The following is a 26802-nucleotide window of genomic DNA, read 5'->3' on the forward strand; positions in this document are numbered from 1 at the left end:
GGCGACAAGTGGTTGAGCTTCGGCAACTATATCAGGAAGGAACGTATCCTGTTCATAGCCTATCTACGCCTTGGAATGCATCCTGGAGAAGTCAGAGAGGGATATCGAAACGTCTAGCTACACGTACCAGCATTATCGGGTATTTAATTTAGCATATTATGTTTGCTGTTCATATGACGATTCGTTGTGTATATATAAGTTCTGTCGCGGAACGATTGCGTCGCGTGGTTCGCCGAGGAATTTAAAAACTTAGCACATAAAATAATGACTATCTTGTTCACTAACGTTCCCATGGCAGATTTTACGCGATGATATGATAAATTTTAACAATGCTACGCAATGCCATATGTGTGAAAAACCGTTCCATTAGATGACACGCGTGTACGCGATCATTGCCACTTGACCGGGCGATACAGAGGTATCGGACATTCAAAAATTGCAACTTGAATTACAGAAATTTATATTGCATTCCCAGTTTTTCATAATTTATCGGGATAAACGACACGCGTTTTATTATCAAGGATATATAGTCAGATTATTATCAAGGATATATACACTGTCGCGTATAAAGGACGAGTAGATATACTTCTTATAACGAAAGAAAAATAGATTTCCTTCACAAAATGTCGACGACACTGCAAATAATAAGAAAAAATGTATAAATTTTACTGATTCTTATAAATTTCTCAGTACTAGTTTAGAAAAATTGGCATCCTATCTCGATAAAGATAAATTGAAAATTACACGGTTAGAATTTTTCAACCTCAGCGCGAAGGATTTCTTCTCACATAAAGGCATATATATTTCCGTACGAGTACATTGACTGCGGCAAAAAGTTAGAGGAAACCGAGTTACCATCGCGCGAATTATTTTATAGTTCGTTGACAGATGATACCATATCCGAGAGCGATTACGCGCACGCTGTCAACGTGTGGCAGCGGTTCTACATTCGAACGCTCGGTGAATATAGCAATCCGTATTTAAAGACAGACATTTTGTTGTTAGCCGACGTTTTTCAAAATTTCCGTAACAGTTGCATCGCGAGTTACAGGCATCCCGCGTATTATTATACACTACCGGGCTTTACATAGGATGCGATGTTAAAACATACATGTATAAAATTCGAACTTCTTACGAACATCATGTTCATTGAACGTAGTATACGTGGAGGTCTGAGTTAATGTTCAAACAGATATGCACGGGCTAACAATAAATACATGCAATCGTATGATCTATTGAAACCGTCAACGTATCTTATGTACGAGGGGTATCCAGAAAATAAGTTCTGTTTGTATTATACGTTTAGTAAGGTCGATGTATGAGCGAGCTGGCAACACAGCATTAAAGAGGGGAAGCTACCGAATAGAATGAGCGGTGTTCGGCGTCAGTAGCTCGTGAAACACGGTCAGGAGAGGTTATCAAAATGGAGTCCTCCACTTCGCGTCCCGCCACCTCCATTCCGATTCCTTCTCGAGTTGTTTTGCGCGGCATCATTCAGTTTCTTTTTGCTCAAGATTTTAAATCGGTTGATATTCACAAACAGCTTGTTTCTGTATATGGAGAGAGTGTGATGAGTGAATCTATGGTGCGGAGATGGGTCCGAGAATTTAATTAAACGCTTCCAAAGCGACGAGGAAGTTCAGACAGCTGTAACTAACTGGACTAAAGAACTGGCGGGAAGTTTCTATGCAGAAGGGATTTCGAAGCTTGTTTCCAGATATACAAAATGTATTGAGATTGACGGGAATTATGTAGAAAAAGACTAGAAGTTGTCAAGTATTATCCATGTAAATTTTAGATTTTTTCAATAAAAACTTTATTTGTAAAAAAAAAACGGAACTTATTTTCTGGATACCCCTCGTACTTTGACGTTAACAATCTGTACGGTTGGGCAATGTGTCAACTATTACCATACGCCGATAAGTCGATGTAGAAAATTTTGATGTTACGGCCGTCGCGACAGAATCACCAACAGATTATGTTCTCGAGGTACGCTTAGAGTATCCGCAACATCTTCACGACGTTCACACAGACTTACCATTCTGTCCGACGCGCGAGAAACCATCCGACAAGCGAGAGAAGAAGCTTCTCGCTACGTTGTATGATAAGAAGCATTACGTAATTCATTATCAATCTACAATAATGTATTCGTCACGGCCTCAAAATTGTAAAAATTTACGCGTACTGCAATTCGCACAATCTCCATGGCTTCGCGAATACATCGAACTCAATATGAATTTTAGAACTCTTGCCAACAACGAGTTTGAAAAAAATTTATATAAATTAATGAATAATGCTATATTTGGTAAAATCATGGAGAATGTGTGCAACCACGTCGATATGCGACTCGTAACACGTTGGGACAAGAGATACGATGTGGAGGCAATAATCGCGAAACTAAACTTTCATAGTAGAAGCGTTTTTTTCGAGAATCTAGTCGCTATAGAAATGCGTAAACTCGAGATGAAATTCGACAAACCGATATATTGTACATGGGTATGTATATCCTCAATCCAAGACATGTTTGTACGAATTTCACCACGAGTACATGGTACTGCTGTTTCGTGAAAATTGTAAAGTTATGTACACTGATACGGATAGTTTCATTTACTACAAGTACGACAACGTCTACGATATTATGAAACGTAATATCAACAGATTCGACGCTAGCGATTATGCGACAATGCGTATTGTATTCCGCTATCTAATAAAAAATTCCGGACTTAATAAAAGATGAAAACAACAGCACGATCATGACCGAATTCGTCGGGCTTAGAGCAAAAATGTACGCTATGCGCATCGATGGGAAGAAGGATACAAAGAAGGCAAAAGGAGTCAAAAGTAACGTTATAGCGAGATCAATAACATTTGATGATTACATGCAATGTCTAAATAACGAAATCGAAATGAAGCACAGGCAATTATGCATAAGATCGAAATTACACGAAGTATAAACGATATCGGAAACGAAAATTGCTCTAAGTCCGAACGATGACAAGCGACATTGTGCCAGATTCTACAGACACACTGCAATGGGGATATTATAAAATATTACTATATAAAAGAAAATAGAAATAAGTAAAATGAGTCTTATTTTTTTTATACATTTATGCATTTGTAATAAAAAACTTGTTTTTCATATGTTTATATTATGTATTTTTTAATTTAAAAAATCTCAATTATATATTTGCATATTATAATAAATACTGATATATAATTCGTAGAAATACATTTATTTATAACACATTGTCTTTATGTATCCATGAATTGTGCGAATTATCAAATCCCATTTCACGTAAACGTCATTCCCCTTTTTGTGCTACACTTTTTCAACTAGATATATGGGATTAGCGACGCGAATTCATACTCGTAGAATACCCTAGCGATCGGTTTTCCGCGACAATCTTCCAAAAGTACGTCATGAGATTAGTTTTCTATACTTTGACGATTCTAAACACCTCCAATTTAGCGGTGTTATAACCTTTCTCAAAGATCGTTTTGAATTTGCTCACACGTACCGAGTCATCCACTTTGAATCGCGGAAGTGTGACGGTCTTTACATTACTGTACATCATGTTTAAAAGTTTGTTGGCGATTGTGGGAGTCACATCAATAGGTCGCATACAGATAGTTCGATGTTTTCGTGCATTGTACTTTGACACGAGACGCGGCAGCAAATCGATCCATTTGTAATTTCCATTGTACGTAAATTGTTTCCATATGGTTTTACAATGTACAATTGAACCATTCGTCGACCGACGTCTTCATTATGGAATATGTTGAATAATGATTTATGTTGTGTTTTTGTGTTGTAAAATTCTTTTGCCATATCGGTTTGCAAATTTTTCGGGCATCTTCTATCGTCTCGAATTATCTCAGCTATCATTGTATCTCATTTCCATTCTTTGTTTTGAGCGGTACGGCCCATGCATGCTTACTCAACACATCGATAACGGTAAGAATGTAGTGGTAACCTTTGTTGAATCGTGTGTAAGAGCGCATTTCGACCACATCAGCCTGCCACAAGTCATCGTATTCATAAATAACTATGACACGTCTGCGTGGAAAATTTTTTCTCGTTGGAGCGTGCAATTCTTCTATCAGTCGCCAATTTTCAAGACAGGTGTTTGGCATTCCGATGGGTTCACCGTTATCTCCGATAATCGCCGACATTGTAATGCAGGATCTAGAAGAAACAGCACTTAAAAAATTGTCAGCACCTTTGTTCTATTTTAGAAATGTAGACGATATTCTGCTCGCGCTTCCATCTGATACTGTCGATGACACTTTGAACATTTTTAACTCTTTACGAGATTGCAACCTTGGAAGTTGGTACAAGTGGCAGATTGAATTTTCTTGATTTAATGCTTGTTATAGATAATCAGAGAATTATATTTGACATTTATCATAAAAAGACGTTTTCCGAAAGGTTTCTTAATTTCCATTCAAATCATCCTCTGTGCCATAAAAAAGGTACCACCATCAGTTTCATTGATAAAATTATCTTATTATCATATCCATGGTTCCAACAAAAAAATTTGATAGATGCTATTCATATTTTCTTAAATAATTGTTATCCTCTTTCCTTTATTTTCTCTACAATTGAACGCAGATTAAAGTTTCACAAATATAACAAAGATACTACACATTATTCACGTAATAAAGACAAATATTTTACGATTCCTTATGGTAAATCTATTTCTGAAAGTTTCCTTCCCATCTCTAGTATGTTTCATTGTAAATTAGATTTTTCTATTCCCAACACATTAAAGAGCTTCATAAAGAGAGGAAAAGACAAGCTTGATTTCCTATCCAATCTAATGTTGTTTACAAGACCTCATGTGATGATTGTGAGGCGAGTTATGTTGGTCAGACAAAAAGAAAATTGAGCACGAGACTACACGAACATATCTCTGACATTAAAAAGAATACAGGTTCTCCTACTGTCATAATTGATCATCGAATCAATTTTGATCATAATTTCAAATGGAATGATGTGAGAATTTTGGACTGCGAATCTTCTTACAATAAGAGATTGATGTCTGAAATGATTCATATTAAAAGACAGAAACAAGGCCTTAATAGGCAAAATGATACCGAATCTTTATCTGATACTTATTCACAGATCATCCAATCTCTTTCTCCTTTTTAACTGCTTTCCCTTTCCTATCCATTTCTTCTCTCCCTACTTTCTCTCCCTTCCACTTTATTCTCTCCTTCTTATGTTCCCCTTCTTTTTCCTTTCAACCTTCCTGTCTTTATATATCGTATTTTATCTCTTAGCTTCCTAGAGAAATAATTAATTTTGATTTCCCATCGCATTGCTTAATCGATAACACATCATTTTGACACACAAGGTATTTATTATAAATTTATTTGTTCTAAACTCATTATACATATACAACGAACGTCGGCATTTTACTCTTTTTCTATCATCATTATTATTTCTTATGTGCTTGTCTTATAATATCAAAGATAATTTTTGCCTCTTTCTTTTAATTTTAACTTATTACTTATGACTTGTTTTGTACTTTTCTTTTTATTGTTTGCGACTCGATTTGTACTTTTCTTATTATTTTTATTTACTTCCGTCGTTAATTTATTATTATAATTTATACTTGCTAACAGAAACATGTTCGTCTTTATACGCACACACACACACGGTTCGGAGGAGCACATTTGTGTCAACTATAATCGTTTGTTTGATTTCCTCTCAATTTGGAACGAGTTTTATAGTTAATATTGCATCTGAATGCGAATTTTATTTAATTTCTTATGTTTTATCTACGTTACAACTCTATTATTAATTTATTTGTCACATTGAAAGTGATCCAACAAGGATCGAAACGTTTGTTTTGTTCACCTTCTGATTGTCAAATTATAATTTACGTTTTTAATTTCATGACATGTTTTATTTTATTTTTTAACTATTTATACAGTTTGTCATTTTATGTTGATTGTTTTTAGGCTCGTAGCTCTTTTTCCTTTTACTTATTTCAAGATTTTTCTTCTCAGACATTTTTTTTGTCGTGATATACAATGTAAAAAAATGTTACAAAAATCTTACGCAAACGTTATTGATCAATGTTTCAACGTCGATTAAAATTATTGCGTATTCCCCGTTTCAATTTATAATAAGGCCAGCTTCACGAAGCTCCTCGATAATAGATAAGATTTCGTTATCATGGGCATTGTGACCTGCCTGACGCATGGGCATTGCGAAGCCTCAAGCAACCGAAGACGATCCACAAGTTCGTTAGGATCGTCCCAATAAATATAATCGATTTTATTTTCATTTAGGGCCATGATGCGTGGTATTGTACCTTTTCCTACTTTTTTACCTAACTTATTGTTTAATTTCTTGACGCGTGGCATGCCTATTCCAACTTGTATTTTATCTAACACCGTGTTTTATCTAACAAGCGTGTTATTATATTCTTATATTTGTACTTTTTGCTACCCATTATTGAATTATCCGCTTTATGACTGCGGCTAAGAGCATTCGTTGCAGTATATTTTTATATGCTAATTTATAATTCTCTGTGAAATTAACCGCTATAGAGTTGAAATATATACCGAAAATTATTTTGTTACAAAAATTTAACAATTACATAAATCAACTGTAGGACAGATTACCTGAGCATATAAAAGAGAAGTTGAAAAGCTTCAGAAGTTCAGCAACATCGTCGGTGCTTCAAACATTATAATTTGCCTTGTCATCGCATATCGATGGTCCGACACCATTTATAAAATTTGCTGCGAATATCAACTACAACAAAAGGCTGCGGCTTTTTAAATCACGCGATAAACGCACTTTTATTCGAATTACATATCCCCGGATATCAATTTTGCGGTCCAGGAACGCATTTAGAAAAGCGACTGATTAGAGGCGATCGAGGCATTAATCCGTTAGCATGTCGCGAACATAACATAGCTTATTCACGGAACAAAGATCTCGCGAAACAACACGTAAACTGATAAAATACTCACCGAGAAGACACGGAAACGTTACTGCGACAGATTCGACTCTCGGAAAGAGAGCTGCTGCAACTGCTGTTTGGGCAGTTATGAAAGCCAAGAGGAAAATCGATATAGGTTTGAAAACAAAGAAGAAATCAACGAAAAAGCGAATATTTCCGATAGCGAAACGCGGAGGTTTCTTATCTATTTTACCGCTGCTAGGAGTCGTCGGCTCGCTGGTTGGCGGTGCGGCAGGAGTTGCAAAAGCAATAAACAATAATAAAGCCGCGCAACATCAATTAGAAGAATTGAAACATCATAATCATGTCATGGAAGGTCATGAAGTTTACTTTGCTCTGTACAAGCGTGAACAAGGAATCTCAACAGAGAAAACTAAGAAAATTAGTAAAAAAAAATAAAAGAAACGATAAAAATGCCTAAGGGTACAACTACCAACGTAGAATTGCAACAACTGGCAAAACTTATGCGCATTCCATATTTTAGAGGTATTTTTATGCGTACTACCTTACCAACGGGCGGAGTATACTGAACGAAAGCAGTATCGTAAATTTGGATAATGCCGAGGGACCAGGTACTCATTGGGTGACGTACGCGAAGTGAAGAGGTGCTGTTTACTTTGATAGTTTCGGCAATCTTTGAAGGAATTGTTGCGATATTTGGACGTAATGCAAATCGAATATATTCGCACGCGTTATCAACATTACGATTAAAGTAATTGTGGACAACTGTGTCGGCAATTTTTACAGACGGTTGACAGTTGATCAATTTAAGAATTGACATTGCACTTTTTCAATTCAATATTCATTCAAACATGTCACTGATATTTATGCTTACCAATAAAAGTAGCATCCTCGCGGCCTGCTACTTTCCGGCCGTAGATTTGAGTGATGGCGATTACGAGCTTGATCTGACGGACTTTGAAACTTATCATACGATATCTAATGTAAATTCATTGAATAATAAATTTTACTTTGATGATGACGACAAGGTAATTGTCATTCCGGAAAGATCATACGAAATATGTGATATAAATGAGTACCTAAAACATGCAATTTTACAATCTCGTCCCAACAATACTGCGAGAGAGAGAGAGAAAACGCTTCACAAAGAGGATGAAGAATATCTATTGATTATCCGCGCTAATAACAATACAATGAAGAGCAAAATCAAATTTTCATCAAATCTCACAATGTTGGATCACTGTTTTCATCGAATTGAGTGTTGGATTTTCATCAAATCGAGTGTTAGAACCACGTCTGTGGCATGAATCGGATGAATCGACAAATATCATCAACGTAAACATCATTCGCATTGAATGCAATGTGACCGCGGATACATACAGCAACGATAAGTGTGTGCACGTGATAACGAGTTTTCTCCAAGCGTGCCGCCAGGATAAGGGAGACCGGGGCTAATAGATTTTTCGAATTTTTACAGACAAAATTAAGAGACTTATCGAAAAAATGAATTCTATACCAGATGCTACATATATTTGACTATCTAATATTTTAATAACAAGAGGAAACTGATAAATAATATGAGAAAAAAATGCATTTTTCTAATGCATTCCATTTGATTCAACTAGCCCTGGGACCGAGGTAATTCGATTAAGATTATTAAAATAAAGATTAATGTATTTTAAGCTACATCTTTGGCTATATATTAATAAAACTTTTATAAAAATATATTTTAAACACAAACATTCACTTCGCAGGGCAAACAATACTTCTTTTTGCAAAATTTGTTCATTTCGTGCAAAAACACGTCGAATAAGCCTAGTTTTCGAGATTAGACATGAGGGAATTAAACTTATAACATTTACCACTGAGAAAAATCTCTTTAAAGGAATAAAATTTTGAGTAAGTATTATAAGAGTCGTCACTAAATGAGTTATACAGTTCCATGCTGTGGTTAATCTACTTCCCATCCGTTCATTTTTTAAAAACATTAACAATATACTGTTACGTCATATAAATACTACTGTGGGCAAAAAGTATCGATAATTTCAAATTTAAATTTCCCGGGGTTTCCGATAGGGACAACCGAATTTATTTTGAAGTTGGCAATTCTGTCAGTGACAGCTGCGCCAAGGTACACGTCAAAATAGTCATTAGTGTTTGAGATAAGCGTCTGTTTGTAAGCACGTAAAAAGTGATTTGTCGTTTTTTGAAATGTCTGAAATTATGGAACAACGAAGTGCGATAAAATTTTGTGTCCGGAATGGAATTTCTGCAGCCGAAACGTTGAGAATGTGTCAGAAGGCGTACGGTGATGGCGCTTTGTCACAAGCAAGAGTTTTTGCATGGCACAGAATGTTTAAAGAGGGCCGAGAGAGCGTTCAAGACGAGCCACGACTATCGTGGTGTGGTTCACTTTGAATATCTTCCGACCGGCCAAACTGTCAACAGCCAATACTATTTGGGTGTTATGCGTCGTTTGCGTGATGCCGTGCGCCGAAAAAGACCAGAATTGTGGGCCGACAACTCTTGGCTCCTTCACCACGATAATGCGCCGTCGCACACATCACTCGTAGTTCGTGACCATTTCGCCAAAAACTCAACTCATATCATTCCACAACCACCGTATTCGCCTGACTTAGCACCATCTGACTTCTGGCTGTTCTCAAAACTCAAAAGGCCACTCCGTGGACACCGTTTCGAGACGATTGAAGAGATAAAAGAAAAAACGACGAGTGAGCTGCGGGCCATACCTACAGACGACTATGCGGCATGTTTCGAAAATTGGAAAAAGCGTTGGCACAGTTGCATTGCAACCGGGGGGGACTACTTTGAGGGGGATGATACGAATGTGGATGAATAAATAAAGAATTTTTGAAAAACAAACAAATTATCGATACTTTTTGCCCACAGTAGTACCACGATTCTTTTCTTCGGCTCCACGTCGCGACTATGGTTGGCGTCTGCGAGACTCGAGCGGAGCCTTCTGATAACGGTCTGACAGAACTGAAAAGAGGGACCGGACAGGCTCCGTGAAAACTCGGAAAAGCCAATCAGCCCGGAAGGAATAACAATCTTAATGTAGGCCCTAAAAGAGACAAGATTGCAAAAGACATTATAAATGTACCGAGGTCACGCAATAGAAAATCTAGGCTTTGTCATCCGAGACTGATTAACAATTTCATTTTAGAAAACAGGCGCCACGTTGCACTTAAAAAATCATAAAACGCATAGGATAACTTTCCATGGGAGCGTTATCTAAAATCAGGCAATGGTAGCCCTGCACGTAAACCTATTTGTGCACGGTAACCATCTGTTTATCTAGCCGTGTTTATTTTCCGTGAGAATAACAGAATTCGTCATCCGTCTGGAGCAATCTTGGCTCTTTAAAGAAAAACGTAACTTCTTTTCTTCTCGAAACTCCTCTAACGATATACTTTAGATTAACAACGATAGAACGCTATAAAAATCTCGCGTGACATTGCAACTAACTTTTGCATCCTAGACAAAGGGTATAACGCTCTTTTTTCGGAGTATAAATAGAGGTCCCGCGGAAGCGCAGAGCGTCAGTACAAAATTCTAAACCACCCGGTCAGTGAAGTTCGCGAATTAACCTATTGTCGCGGGCAGTGCGAAAATTATCAAAACCCGCGCTAATCATACTAGTTCGCGGTTTCATACGAGTGCGAAGTTGTGGGCAAATCGTCACTGGAATCACTGCGACTGCCTTCTGACGCTCTCCACGGACGACGGACTTCCTCGGTCACCTATTGGAAGCTACCCAATATCTTGTGGACAGCCAGCTAACAGTAAGTAGCCATTCCTTCCGGTTCATCCCCTCGTCGCCCCGCATGGAAACACATTTATATTCACTTATCCGCGTTTCCGACGAAACATACACATATTTAATTTTAACCTTTCGATTTGTAATGCGTACTAGTACCATTAAAAAACAGAGACAAATCCCTTATGTCCGGAGGAGTAGGCGGAACCGTCCCCTTGGCCAATCCACAATCGCGCCACCACAACTGATGATCAATTTGGCAAGGTCTCCTACTCAACGTTAGAACCGACACAACCCTTAGATCTCACTTCTTCTCCTGTCATCGATCCTGCTATTCGGGAAATCCTAAATTATTCCCCTCCTTCTCTCGAGGGACGATTTCCTCTCCCTCCTTCTATTGAAGAAGGATTTCCTCTTCCTCCTCCCTTGGATAGCTTCCAACCCTTCCTTTTCAAGTGAATCCCGAGCCGATCGACTGGGATCGGTTATTCAGGCTATATTCGTCTCCCTCCAATGAAGGGGATAGATTAGTCATAGTTTACATTCCCCATCCCTTACACTCATCCCGATGTGCTCCTGCAACACTTTCCTCGCCTCCCATACTCATTAATCCTTTCCTCTTTTCCACACACACACACACACACACACACACACACACACACACACACACACACACACACACACACACACACACACACACACACACATGCGCACGCGCATACCTCCATAATGTATTAAGTATATTCTTATGTAAAAAAAAAGGAAGGAGAAGTTTATCATGTGTAAAATTTTTTTTAAATTCCTTCTTTTTATTATTAATAAATGTAATTTAGTATATTTCCATATCTTTTATTGAAATTACCTCTCGCATTCACTTCCATTTAATACCTGAAATCGCACGAGGTCCAATCCCGAGTCTAAAAGATTAAGTTCCTTGACCCAAAAAGTAGGACTGACTGTCCATCGGAACAGGTGTCATAGCGTTCCTTTGGACGTTGATCCATATTCCGGGACTGAAAAGATGTGTACGACTCACAGGTGCTCGCCTCTGCGCGTATATTTGTGAAATTGAGTCTAATCGTCCTTCCATACCCTCTCCCTCATTGTCTGCTTGATCAAATTTCCAAGGGTTTGGACGTAATAATACGATAACAGAGACACATAAACAAAAAAAATCTATTGGACTTTATTAAATAAGAACTACCTTATTATCTAAGTAGAAATCAAATATCTCAAACAATCATATAGGATAGTAAAACGAAAACTTTAAGAATAAAAATATTTACTTAGGTGTACGATTTTTTAAAATTGTGGCATAACTTCTATCATAGATGTGTTCGCAATAAGATATTACAGCAGACTTAGTGGCAGTCGCTGCTCAGACACGTTTCCGCATGTCTCGAGTGTTTTATTTTTAATGTAGATTATTCTACTTACCCCCTATATTCAACTAACCCCGGTCTCCGCTATAAGATATCAGAAAGACCTACGCAGATCATTTATCTTCCGATCATTGTACGGATCATTACGAATCTAATGCTTCGCATTGTGGATCGGCCGATTGTTCGATTTTCGAGGAGAGGAGATCACCGTTAGATTGCATATACAAGCATCTCACATTATCGTTGTCATATCAACATCGATAAAGTGATATGATAACGATAACGTGAGATGCTTGTTCTAAACGAGCAGGCGAAACAAACTTGAGACATATTTTTATATGGCCAGAGAGACAATTCAATAGACGGCAGCGATCAAAAACATTCGATCGTTCGATAGAAAAAAACTCACTTCACTTTGCTTCCGCTGTTTTTTTTCCGAAATTCGAGGATTTATTGTAAAACTGGTTATACATTTATGATTCAAAGTATTGTCTATCGCTGGCCATTACTTTCTCCCATCTTTCGGGCAGCGTACGAATCCCGCGTCGAAAAAACTGGTCATCTTTTGAGGCGATCCACGAATCGATCCAATTTTTTACTTCTTCATAAGACCGGAAGTGCTGGTCAGCCAGGCCGTGTGCCATTGATCGAAACAAGTGATAGTCAGAGGGAGCAACGTCTGGAAAATACGGCAGGTGGGGTAGGACTTCCCATTTCAACGTTTCCAAGTATGTCTTGACCACTTTCACAACATGGGATCGAGCATTGTCATGCTACAAAATCACTTTATCGTGTCTCTCATTGTATTGCGGCCGTTTGTCTTTCAATGCTCAAACGCATCAATTGCGTTCGATATTGATCGCCTGTGATTGTTTCAGTCGATTTTAACAACTCATAATACACTACGCCGAGCTGGTCCCACCAAATACAGAGCCGTGAATATTCGGTTTAGCCGTCGATAGAAGCATGGCCGAGAACTCCCCATGATTTTCTGCGCTTGGGGTTATAATGAACCCATTTTTCGTCCCCAGTCACAATGGGGAAATCCCTTCCGTCTTTGCCTTTCAAGCAGCTGTTCACAAGCAAACGAACGCCGTTCAACATCTCTCGGCTTCAACTTGTACGGCACCCAATTTTCTTGCTTCTGAATCATTCCCATGACTTTGAGGCGTTTTGAAATGGCTTGTTGAGTCACTCCCAATGATCGTGCCAATTCTTCTTGATTTTGACACAAGTCTTGATCAAGTAATGCCTCCAATTCTGCATCTTCGAAAACTTTCTCTCTTCCACCGCTATGCCGGTCTTCGACATCAAAATCACCGTTTCTTGAAACGTTGAAACCACTCACGACACGTTCTTTCACTATAGCAGCCTCACCATAAGTATTTGAGAGCATTCGATGAGCCTCAGCCGCAGATTTCTATTGAAGCAGAAAATTAAAACCTCCCGCAAATGACGAGAATTTGGCTCGTAAACTGACATTTTCAATCGAGAATAACTTTATGATGCAGACACAAATCGACTAATGTTTCTGTGGGGTTATGTTGACAGATGCCCAAGTTTATCGTATGCTGTCTATAATCTATTTATTACGATCACTTACCGCTAAAGCCATCTATAGGAAAAATATAGGCGGAAGCAAAGTTGTACACCTAATAAATTTTTATAATTATTGAGCTTTGTCGTACGAAATATCTAAGATATCTTGAATATTGAAGGCGAACCGATCTTTGATGATCGCATCGTCAAGTTCGAGTTCACACGTACAATCCGTACGTCAATACAACGTTTGGACGAGCTAAGGATATCCATACAACAGTAAGATTTATACACGTTACCATGTGAAAGCATTCTCTACGTCGAAGGTAGATTCAAAGGAAGAAAATATATAAAACCAACCAAAGCTTGGATGTAATTGCGTGGCGTTCATGTTTGATGAAATTCGATATGAACTCAACGGTATGGAGATCGACCGTAGCAGAAACGTTGGAATGACTAATCTTATGAAAGGTTATACAACATTTTCTAGTGAAATTACATATAGTTTACATAATGCGGAATTTCTTGGCTTTAGTGATACCGCGAAAAGTCTAATGACAATGGATACTTTAATTTTTTGTGTGTTGCTCAGCTTGTGCTGTTGTTGAGCTTTTGCAAAGATTACAAACATGTGGTAATTAACGCTTGTCTTGAATTGATTTTGATACGAGCGCGCAATAACAATTACATAGTGGGAGATTCAGCGACAGAGCCGACACTTGAATTATTCAAAATACAAGTAGCGAATGCCTCACGTTGCGTTGAATGAAGTTAATAAACTATCCATGTTCCTTGGAAAGTGAATGATATTTAAATATGAGTTTCCGTTCTTGGTACTATGAGTATCCCCTATTATCGAATACGAAACATTCCTGGGCCATCAAGATTGCGACTCAGCTGGAGAAACCATGATACGTTATATTTGATCTACAAACTGATAAAAAAAATATCATGACAGCACATAAAACTTACTTCGACACCTATAAATTACGTTTACTTTTCATACATGTTAAAGGACATCAAAAACGTAAATGATTGGCTGATATACTCAATAGTGACGACATGACTATTGAAACCTTGAATTGATTACGAAGATACAGAATCTTTGAATAATAAGTATTACTAATAATATGCATTGTGGAAAACATGCTAAGGATTATGCGTTAGAGAATGTATTTAAAATATGCAACTGGCGGTCGCAACGTCAAAAAGAATTGTATCAATTTGGAAAAAATAAAGTATGAGATTTTTTTAAATACCTTTTAATTTCTTTCCCCTTTGCCAGTAATTAAGAATCAATTAATAATATAATAACTATTCGGTAGTACGATTCAATAAATATTCAAGTTAGCGAATAAGAAAGCGCGTATCACGTTTCGCCATTTGTCTTATACTATTAAAAATTAATTTTTTGACTGAGATATATAATTCTAACAATAATTTTAAAATTATTTTTTTCTATAAATGATATCTTGCAAAAAAATGTTTGTTTTTCATCGTGCTTTCGGATGTGGTACTTTTTTCATATACTTTTGATCGAGAGGCAATGCTAAGGATTCTTTTCGAATGATATCAGATATCCAGAAATCAACTATTTCGATTGAATCAACTAAAAAATCCTTCGAATATGGATAAGCAAATCTTGGGTTAATGCTATAAAACAGATCTTTCAATGCACCTAAGTCACGTACAATTTTTTTGCTATACCTACATTTTCTCGTGCAATCCTTAGCAGTCAGTCGGTTAGTGTGTCAGTATGTCAGAAGATTCTACCGCTGCAGCACTTCGAAACTGTAAAATTATATATTGTGAAAAATATGTAACTTGCAAGAAATACTAGAAACACCCAATTATATACGAACACCCGGTTCGGGGGGTGAGTCTTAGATATATATGTGATTTTTTTCAGTGTGATTTTTTTACTTTTAGTATAATTTTTGATTCTTTTTAATTTAAGGTGCTAATGATTGACAATGAGCCTGTTAAATGGCTACACCTAAAAAATGAATTAGGGATACAAATAGTGCCTCTGGTAAGTAAAACTGTGCATTTATGTACACCATTTTTTTATATAAATGTAATTTTTTTAATTAATGATATATATTTACTTTTATCAGGACATTCAGCCTTCGGGACATAAAAATACGAGGATTCATTAACATAGATCACCGGCGAAGTGTTCGATTGTCGAGATTTTTTGACAAGCAAGTACTTGACGAGCTCTAAGAGGAGTACCCAGAAGATAATTTAAATTAGGTACCTTTCGACGTATTTGATCTCCATTACTTATCGGACTTCGTCCATATGAAGTCGATGAGCCCGAGGAAATGTGAGATTAACGATAAATATCTTATTTTCATTATTATATTTAAAATATTGTATTTAAAATATTATATTTAAATATAAATTAAATAATATTATATTTAAATATATTGTGAGTACAAATTAATTCAGTCCGTTTTCCAAAAGATGACTCCGGCTGTTGTGAATGATTCATAGTGACAGCTGATTTTGGCGTTTTCAGAGAGATTAGACATCTGCTAATAATATTCAGTTTATATCGCTTTGAGTTTCATACAAAAACCTTGATTTTTACTGTGTTTGAAATGTCGAATTTTGTGTTAATCAAGCAGCATTTGCGGGAGGTTCTAATTTTCTGCTTTAATTGGAAGAAAAGTGTGCAGTTGAAACCTATCGAATGCTTGTCGAAGTTTATGGTGACACTGCTCCAACTGATAAATCATGTAGGGAATGGTTTCGACGTTTCAAGGATGGAGATTTCAGCGTTGAAGACAAGCCTCGCTCTGGACAGCCAAAAAAATTAGAGGTACTACTCGAAGAAGATCAGAGTCAAACGCAAGAGGAGCTTGCAGAATCATTGGGAGTAACTCAACAAGCTGTTTCTGCACGATTGAGAGCCATGGGAATAATTCAAAAATAAGGAAATTGGGTGCCTTATGAACTGAAACCGAGAGACGTTGAAAGGCGATTTTTCATTTGCGAACAGCTGATTCAAAGACAACAAAGATAAGGTTTTTTGCATTGGATTGTGACTGGAGATGAGAAGTGGATATTCTACGACAACCCTAAGAAGAAAAAATACTACGCTAAGCCCGGTCAATCGTTGCCATCAACCTCAACATCAACATCAAAGCCGAACATTCATGATTCGAAGATCATGCTCTGTATCTGGTCCAAAGGGCCAAAAGGGTGTTGTTTACTATGAGCTGCTGAAACCTGGCGATTCCATTACGGGCGATCGGTATCGACTACAATTGATTCGTTTGAGCCGTGCATTGCGAGAAAAACGGTTGGAATACGAGCAAAGATATGATAAAGTTATTTTTCTTCATGACAACGCTCGCCCTCATGTCGCAAAAGTCGTAAAAAAATATTTGAAAACGCTCAAATGGGATGTTTTACCGCACCCGCCGTATTCTCCGGACATTGCTCCTTCTGATTACTGGTTGTTCCGAAGGATGCAGCACGAACAAGAATTCAAGAATAGAACAAGAATTTCCAGATTCTAATTTAAAAAATTAACCTATCATTAATATCTTCTAATTGTATCGAATTGTGTCGAATTGTATGAGAATTGAATCGTTACCTGTTTTACAGAAAAAATGAATCTTAAGCACTTCCTTTACACAGACGGAAATTCGTCGTGACATTGTGTATTACTATTTATCATATCATATATGTTACCACTATTTATATATATATGTGTCAAAAGTTTAGATTGTTCTAGAATTATTTATTAAGTGTGAGAGAGATCTTTCTTTAGAAAAGGCAGATAAACATCGGGCAAACCTTCACTTTGCTTATTGATTTATTTGGCTTTTTATATACATCATTTCAGAAATTCTTCTTTTCAGTAATGATTGTTCTGTATCTAAAATTCTGATATTATCCCAATCCAATTCGTGCATCTCATTCAATTGGTGACGTGAAATCACGAGGTGGATTTTCTTATGTTAGTCTTATGTTCTTTCATTCGAGTTTTTAATTTCTTTTTTGTTTGGCTTACATAAGAAGATGCACAATTTAAACAATTTATTTCATAAACTACTCCGCAATGGTTCCTCTTTATACAAAGGATCTTTTCCAGTTTAATAAATCTATTCAATTTATTTATAGGTTTGTAAGCAATATTAAAGCCCTGAATATGTGATAGTTTTTTAAATTTTCCGATACTTTACTTAAATATGGTATTATAAAAAACTTTTTCTTTAAATTAGAATTAGAATCGCTTTCATTATTGTTATACTCACTATTTTTATCTGAATTCGTTCTATTTTCTAAAATTTTAATTCCGTTTTTTATTGTTGAAAAGATGAATTTAAGAGGATAACCATTCATTTTATCTCATCCAAAATTTTAAGAAAAAGACATCTCTGACTTAGTTCACACTCTATTAATGAATGGTTATCCTCTTGCAACATTGTTGTACGATGCACCTTCACAAGATGAAAGAACACGTTTATACATAGTTATATTACATGACGGCTGAATTAATATCAGATATATGTAATTCTGCGTTTTAAGAATATTTGTGAATTTATTGAAGATGCCCAGATTGTGGCCGAAACGTCTAATGTTTTATTAATGATAATTAAATATCACAAACAATATCTTGTGCTGTGGTTTTATACTCTTCTTTTCATAAGTTTTCAAATAAGAAACGCACAGTTGTTGGTTTCATGTACAAACATATGCTATTTAATGTTAATTTTACGTTATTCGAATCATATAGTTTAATAAGTTTCACATTTAGATCTTGAATCGGTGATGAGACTGTTGATTGCATTAATCGCTCGATATCTGCATGTCTCTCGATAACCGTCTTCCACGTAGCATGAGGTATGAACATGCGGTTGAACATAATACGTATAAGCAAAATATTTTATAAAATTAAATGAACTTACTATCTCTTTCACGCCTCATCCTGTTGGAATTAGAACATAATAGTTCATGGCTTGAGATTATTTTATTTTCTCGGAAAATTTATAATTAACAATAGCTGTCTTAACTCTGTTGGAGCTATCTGAACGACTAATGCGATAACGTTGCCCAGATCTCTTCCTTTCCACATTTTTTTTACACACTCTAAAATGGAGATTTTTTTTATATACATTATAGTTTGAAGAACAATTGCGACGTGGTCGAAGGGTACCAAATTGACACATATCATAAGAATGCACTCTAACAGTATTGAATCTCTTTTATCTAAGGGATCGGCGCCAACGACAATAAAGTCTTTCTGCTCTTATTCTCTTTTCAAAAATGAATTTCGAGAAAAGAAATCGAAATATTTAAAAAGAAATCTTATACTTTATTTTTTAAACTTGATACATTTCTTTCAGACATTGCGACCACAAGTTGTATATTTTAAACATATTTTGTAACGCACAATTCTTAACATGTTTTTCACAATATTAGTAATATACAGATTAAATAAAAAATCTACATCTTCGTAATCAGCATCCAAGATTTCAATGATCAAGTTGTCGCTATTGAGTATATCAGTCGGCTATTCGCGTTTTTTAAATCCTTTAACGTATACGAGAGCCTTATTGTCATCATTCTCTTCCACATCAATTACAGTCATTATAATCAAGCGTTTCACCATGCTGTACGAAATCATCCTGTCTTCTCATTGAAATCCATGGTGACAAGCATTCACAAGCCAGGAAGCGCAGTTCTTTTCGGATTTTGTCAAGAAATTTCATGGCATGGGACATGTAAAAATGTAATGAGAGACATGTAAAAATGTAATGAGAGGCTCCGTATATTCTACTAGAGTTTCTCAACATCGTCACTTTCTTCACGATATATTTCCTTCCAACGACAAATCCTTGGAACAAACAATCAAATTAGGCATGCATTAAGAAAGCGCGTTTTTCTTATGTTATTGTGTTTAACGATATTTCAAAGAGAGATTTTAAATCGATTCCAAACACATATCCCTTTGTTATACGTTATGTATTTTAAGATCTATTTACATGTTTTCTTTTTTTTTTTCAAAGCGCATTTTCTCAAACAGTCGTCTAGTACATCTTCGAAACCTCGTTACATACCTCGTATCTTGATGAGGAAATATGCATTGACATCATACAAATTCCTGGATATTGGGATTGTTGTAGGATCTATATCTCATGCGCAAATTGCGATTGGTGATAATCGAGGCAACCGCATGTTCATGTTATGTGGAAAACATTTATTGAGAAATATCTTACAGATATCGAGCGATTAATACAATCAATATAGTCCCATCATCATCACCGATTCAAGATCTAAATGTGGAACTTGTTAAAGTACATGATATGAATAACGTGAAGTTAACATTAAACACATATTTGTACATGAAACCAACAAATGTGCTTTTCTTATTTGAGCTTGAGCAATGTGTTGAACATATATTCTACGAACTGAGTCAATACGCACGCATATTAGTAAGAAATTCTAATATTTTGTATCATTTTTGAGACAAAATTTTGTTACTAATAAAAGCGATGCTGCAAACACTTTACAAAATTTATGATAAAAATTCTATTATAGAACATGAACTAATAGTCTATGGTTTAGATTATATTGTACATACTGCATTACATAATAAATAAATGTATGTTAAAATATACATTCTTTTTTTCTAAAATTATTTTATCCTTAGTATCTTTGCCACTTCTTTGTATCTTTGTAATAGTAGTATTGAATTAGTTAATAAGAAAGCACTCTTGGTCATTTGTATTACAATGATAAAAAAAGAATATTATTGTAATTATTGTTACTAGGTTATATTATTAAAAATTCATAAAAATATTATCATAATTAGTTTTTAAGTCGTATCATTAAAAATCATAAATACCATCTATTTAATTAAATCACGTGCAAGAAAAAAAGACAACGTGGGAGAGAGAGAGGACAATAGATTAGAGAGAGAAAGAACGAAACTCCCTTCCCCCTCTAACACGGACTTCCGGTGACGCGTTTCCCTTCTCCCTCGGACCCAGCGTCTGTGTGGCACTTCCTCTTCCCTGACTCCCACACACACACACACACACACATACACACACACACACACACACGTATACGTATACGTATACGCGTCTAACACATAGTGAGTTAGAATCTATAGTTATCCTACTCAGGTTATCACATTGTATGTAATTGTATTTTAAATTATTTTACTGAGGAGGATCTTATTAAAGGTTGAAACGTTTGTTATAATACATTATATTTGTGAAAGAAGTTTGTAATGTAAGAATTGGCATAAGCGAACTAGTTAGGCTCGAATAGCTCCTAATAATTTATATTCAATTTAAATTATATTTAATTGAGCCAATAAATATAAGAATTTAATATTCTGATTATTAATTGCTGTATGTAATTTCTTTCTTGGATGTAATTCTCAGTCATTAAATAATTAATCAGTAATGATTAATAATAACGAACTGATAAATTGGTTTGTACATTAATCAAGTATGCGTGAAACGTATGTTAATTATAAATTATAATTAATGTAAAAAATATAATTAATGTGAAATACAAAAATTCGCGTAAATGTAATCATGAAACGCATCAATAAAATTGATGCGGAAAACAAAAACTTATTGTTTTTGGTGTGGACTTATGAGAATTCACGATTACGAAATTATCCTGCCTTTTTCCAGCTCAGCTGCGGTATAAAAACATCTTTACAAGGTAGATAAAAAAAAAGTAAAAGGGGGCGCAAAGAAGAGGAAATATAGTACGTGCGCGTATCATCATGTTACGCGTTTTACGCAGCTAATCGGAACTAAGCGCCGCCTCTGCCTTCTGTACGCGATCCGTAATTCTCGTTCACCATTTCTGTTTATAATTCAAAAACTGAGCTACGCATAGAATTTTAGTAAAGGAAAAATTGTCTTAGCATTATGTTAGGAATACGTCATTTTAAGGACAATAAGGTTGTTTTAGGGCACCCTGTATATCTTCAAAAGTATTTGAGTAATTTTAGCAATTTAACAAAATCATTATTGTTGTTGGTACTATTATTATTTAAAAAACTTATTTTAATAGTCATTTCTATAGTGATACAGTGTACACTGTGACGAATTGTGTTGTATTTGTCTTCGTCGCTATTTCGCGCAGCCAACACGGTATGAGACAAATACATATGGAGACGATTTCGTTCGTATATGAAAATGATTTTTGAAACGTGATTTTAATACATATCATTATTTTCATCGTAAAATGCTCTTTAATTTTTTATATGTAGAAATATAAAAATTAAACAATAAGTAATTAAAAAAAAATTTTTTTTATTAAAATTATAAAATACTCTTAAAATCATTTAATTTTTATTGTAGAAATTTTTTTTCTATCTCTTATAGTTTCGAAGATATTCGTTTCGAAAGAAAAAGACCGATTTTTTTCAAGAGAGGTTTTCTGTCCCTTTAAAGTACGACTCAGCCGATATAAAAAAATACGCATCTCATATTTTTGTCCATAGAACAACATACTAAAAATTCAAATCGATGAATACTTAAATCGAAGGGGGACTGTTAGTTGTGTTTCCATGTTAAATCCGAAAGAAAAACTCTTATTGAAATATTATTTTGATTTTATACTTTACACTTTATATGACTTTCAATATAATGACAGCAACAATTAAGGAAGAAAATTACGTGACAACTTTCGACAATGCTTTACGTCCATAATTAACAACTCACCGACTTATGTAAATCTAGTTTTATCATGTTTTATTATCTTAATTAATTGAAGACCGGTATTCCAAAACGAACATGTATTTTTGAAATAGATATACAAATCATTTCTTATTTGGTTTAATTGTGTGTAGTATCCTTCAACTTAAAAAGGCTCGATTATTGACCTTGTTTATATGTAATTGTCAACTTTCACATAATACGAGCTTCTTCAAATAAAATAGAGACATTTTTATTATATAATGGGACTCCGTGTTATTAATTGAGCCTGTTAAAAATTTTGTCCACCTAGCCGTTTTTTAGATATGAACATAATGTTTCTGGCCAACTCGATGGTTCAAAAGATACATTATAGTATCTCCTGCGTCCAGTACGAACCCGTATACTTGGCACGAGAAACTATCTATCTTTTGATAAAGAAAAAAATAAATAAATAAAGATGTAAGTTAGATATTTAACTACAATATGTTAAGACATTTCAGAGTTTATTGAGATTCTTGAAGTAAGGATTGATAATAGAGGGCAGTGAGGACAGATAATAATTCATAAATGAGTAAGGATGCGTTAAGTTGTGTTTAAAAAAACTGGGACGTTTCGAGATGTGATTATGATATTTAAAATAGTGGTAGGGGTTGGGAATAGAGGGATGGGATAGGGGGTGTATATATGGATGTGATAAGAGTATTGTAAGCCATACCGGGAAGTGTCAACGTATTTTGAAATTTCTGTAGTAGATGAGAGAGTAGAAGAAATTCGGATAAATAACGAAAATGTTGAATATGAGTATGGAGGGTGCATGGGAGTATGTGTGGATGTATTCGAGTAATAATTATCTGAAGAAGTGATGTCCGCGAACACCTTGAAGACGGTTCTTAATTTTAATTTTACTCAATTTTTATATAAAAACTGAAATATCTCCCTTAATATCATCGCAAAAAAAGATAGACACTTTCATTATACAATTTCAATCCTCAAGCTGTAGATCGAGCCTATTAAAAATTTTATCTACCCAATCCTTTCTTTGATATGACAATAGTGTTTCCATCTTGACGAGTCGGGTAAAGATACACTGTAATGTCTCCTGCGCCCAAAGGACGTGAGGCATTACCGTGTCTCTTGATAAGTAGAAAAAGTTATGATTTATGAAATCGGATGAATAATTTCCAGAACAATAAATTTCTCACATACAGTTAAAAGACTGTGTGAAGAGAATTTCTAGATATTACAATAGAAGTGTAACCTAAATTCATTATGATCAAAACAGAGAGCTAAATAAGCAATTTTACTACTCTGACAAAAACTCACTGAAGTGACTCAAGATTTTTTCTCCCAAAATTCAGGTACCCAAACATTTGAGACCTGCTCATCTCGATTCGATCTGTATTTTCGGATACCCACACACTAATTTGATAAAATACATGTACGGGCGAAAAAGGAGCTTCTTTCTAAAAAGGAAAAATTTATCCATTTCTTATTTAAAATTATAATTAGGTGTCTGTGTTAGGTTATATTATATTTTTTCGAGATAGGATACAGGAATAAGGGTTCCATTCACGCATTTACTAAAATATGCAAATATTTAAGTAATATGATACTTTCATTACGTAAAATTCAAATTACAAAGTAAAATACGTACATACTTTTATATTCATAGCTTTATTTGTTAATAACTTTTTAACAATGAGCGACAGATAAAATTTTATGATTGTTGCTCGGAGTCATGACAACATAATCAAGTTGATCAGTTGATTGTATCTGTTAATATAAATAATTACGGAAAAATATTCCAAAACGTTCCTATAAAAAATTTTTGAAGATTATACATAACTCTGTCCTCTACATTCTTTTTTCAAAGAAAATATGTTATTGCTAAAGCAAAATATGCAATAATACTAAAATAAAAAATGTTTAACGTTCTTAAGCTTAGCAAACATTTCTAAATTACAATGTTTCTAACTACAGTATTCTCAAATCTTTTGGCATATTAAAAAATTGTTTTGTATGATACACAATTTATTTTGTGTTCAATTGTTGTATCTGTTGAGCTTTCTTTTTATTTGTTTTGAAAAATAATTTTGAATAGATAATCATAATAATGAGTAATGCGCACCTAATCCAAGATCCTTTTTAAATTGATCTGTGATCCTGCCACTGTTAAAGATGTTCTCAAGGTTTTTATTAAGTCTGCAGAATCTCTGGCTCACATTGTAGACAACAACGGCGTATTGAACTTCCATCATGATGATGACTATGTACATAAAGTACAAGGGAACATAATTGATTGGACCTTTGTCGTTCAGTTTCCTGTTTAGTTTTGTTTCATAATTCCATATGTAGATATCGAGGCATGAGTTGATGATAGAATAGAGAAGACTGCAGAGTGTCAACAGGATTGTATATCGTCGGATCTTTTTCGGCGAAACAATTCCTAGCTTCTCATCGCACTTTATCGGACGAATTGAATATCCATACGACATAAAATATTGAGAATGTTTTAAGAAAAATATTTTTTTAAATATCACAAGTATTATTTTAAAATGTTTTGAAGATTTGAAAACATTTTTAAATTGTTTTAAAACATTTTGTGGTGATATTTAAAAACATTTTAAAAACGTGTTAGAAACTTTTTAAAAAATTATTTTTTTATCACTTAGAAAACGTTTATAAAAATATTAATAATATAATCTAAAATATTAAAACAATTTCAAAAATTTTAATCAAATTTTTTAATTACTTGATTTCTTACGGCATGAAGCTAATTACTACGAGTGCGTTCCGTTTCCAAGGCTGTACTCCAAAATTTACTGTCAGTACTGAATGAAAATCTTTTTAATTTATAATCTAATTTACGTTACTTGAGACATATATTGAATCGTGACGTCATAAGTGAGAAATGACACATTAATTTTTCTTGCATACCATTTGTAAATATAATAAAAAGAATTTAGATTAAACGAAATGACAAGGTCGCTTTAAAATACTTGTAAAAATGAGCAAAGATTCTCCTTATCTTCCTTGATAATCAATAAAGAATCGAAAAAAACTTATGAAGTGAAAATAGGCTACGTATGCGCACTGAGTAAAAACTAGTAAACGCATTTTACTTGCCTTTTTACGATTATTTATTGACTGTCAAGGAAGATAAAAATAATCTTCGAAATAATAATATTAAGGGGATTCTGGGACACAGAAACCAGCAAGTAACGCTTGCGTCACAGAGATGACGGGCGCAGGGGCCTACTCATTGTCCAATAAGAAAGCGTGACAAGTTTCCGCCATCTTATAAAATATTAGCGGGTATTTGAAGCAAGTTGAACAAATTCTTAAAAAATGTATATATAAATGTATTATAAATGTATTTTGATAATATAAACATAAATGTAAACAGACAAAAGTAACAAACAATAAATATATATACAAAAAAATATAAATATATATTAAAATTATTTGATAGTAACTCTACGGTTTGTAAATGTACATTTTTTTGTTATACTTTCTTTTGTGATTTTCGGCCGAAATTTGTTTGTAATATTTAATAAATCATTACATTAATAAAAAATTTTTAGACGTTTCGGCCACAATCTGGTCATCTTCAGTAAAATAACAAATATCAGTAAAACGCAGATTTACATAAATCTGACATTAAATTCAGCAATCAAAAATATAAATATGTATAAACGTATTCTTTCATCTTGTAAAGGTGCATCATAAAACGTGATTGCAGCGCCAATTATCATATTGCAAATTATGCAGAACAAGAATTTCCAGATTTCTAATTTAAAAATTAAATTATCGTTAAATTATCGTTAATATCTTCTATTTTATAAGGATTAACAATTCATTACCTGTTTTACAGACAAAATGATGAATCTTAAGCACTTTCCTCACGCAGATGGAAATTCGTCGTGACATTGTGTATTATTATTTATCCATATCGTCATATGCTATTTATATGTATGTCAAAAGTTTAGATTATTCTAGAATTATTTTTAAGTGTAAGAGAGAGATTTTTCTTTAGAAAATGCAGATAAACATCAGGCAAACCTTCAGTCTCTTTGCTTATTAATACTACTTATTTGGTTTTTTATGTATATCATTTCAGAAATTCTTCTTTTGAATAATGATTATTCTGTATCTAAAATTCTAATATCATCCCAATCCAATTCATGCTCAATTCAATCTCATTCACTTGATGGCGTGAAACCACTGTCTTATCGGAGGTGGACCTTCTTATGTCAATCTTATGTTCTTTGATTCGAGTTTTTAATTTCCTTTTTGTTTGGCCAATATAAAAAGACTCACAATTCAAACAATTTATCTTATAAACCACTCCACAATAGTCCTCTTTACATACACGATCGTTTTCTGTTTTAATAAATCTATTAAGTTTATTTATAGGTTTGTAAGCAATATTAAAGCCCTGATTATGTGATAATTTTTTAAATTTTTCCGAT

General features: G+C 34.5%; 1 protein-coding gene across 2 annotated transcripts in view; it reads right to left on the reverse strand.

Moving 5' to 3' along the window:
- LOC105152752 (Gustatory receptor 43a) overlaps nucleotides 1-26802 on the reverse strand; it is a 105521-nt gene that overhangs the window by 12874 nt on the left and 65845 nt on the right. Inside the window, exons 2-3 of one of the 2 annotated variants that reach the window (XM_087408234.1) lie at nucleotides 24459-24792; nucleotides 23166-24145 (exon numbers count right to left, since the gene is read on the reverse strand). In XM_087408234.1, coding sequence (XP_087264360.1) covers nucleotides 24120-24145; nucleotides 24459-24792 — 360 coding nt within the window. In that variant the 3' untranslated portion in view covers nucleotides 23166-24119. Of the gene's footprint in view, nucleotides 1-23165; nucleotides 24146-24458; nucleotides 24793-26802 lie in introns of those variants that run through there. The other variant, XM_087408233.1, reaches the window with a different exon arrangement.

This window comes from Acromyrmex echinatior, chromosome 7, assembly GCF_024713525.1.
Source record: "Acromyrmex echinatior isolate Ae372 chromosome 7, ASM2471352v2, whole genome shotgun sequence".
In the NCBI taxonomy this organism is placed as follows: Eukaryota; Metazoa; Arthropoda; class Insecta; order Hymenoptera; family Formicidae; genus Acromyrmex; species Acromyrmex echinatior.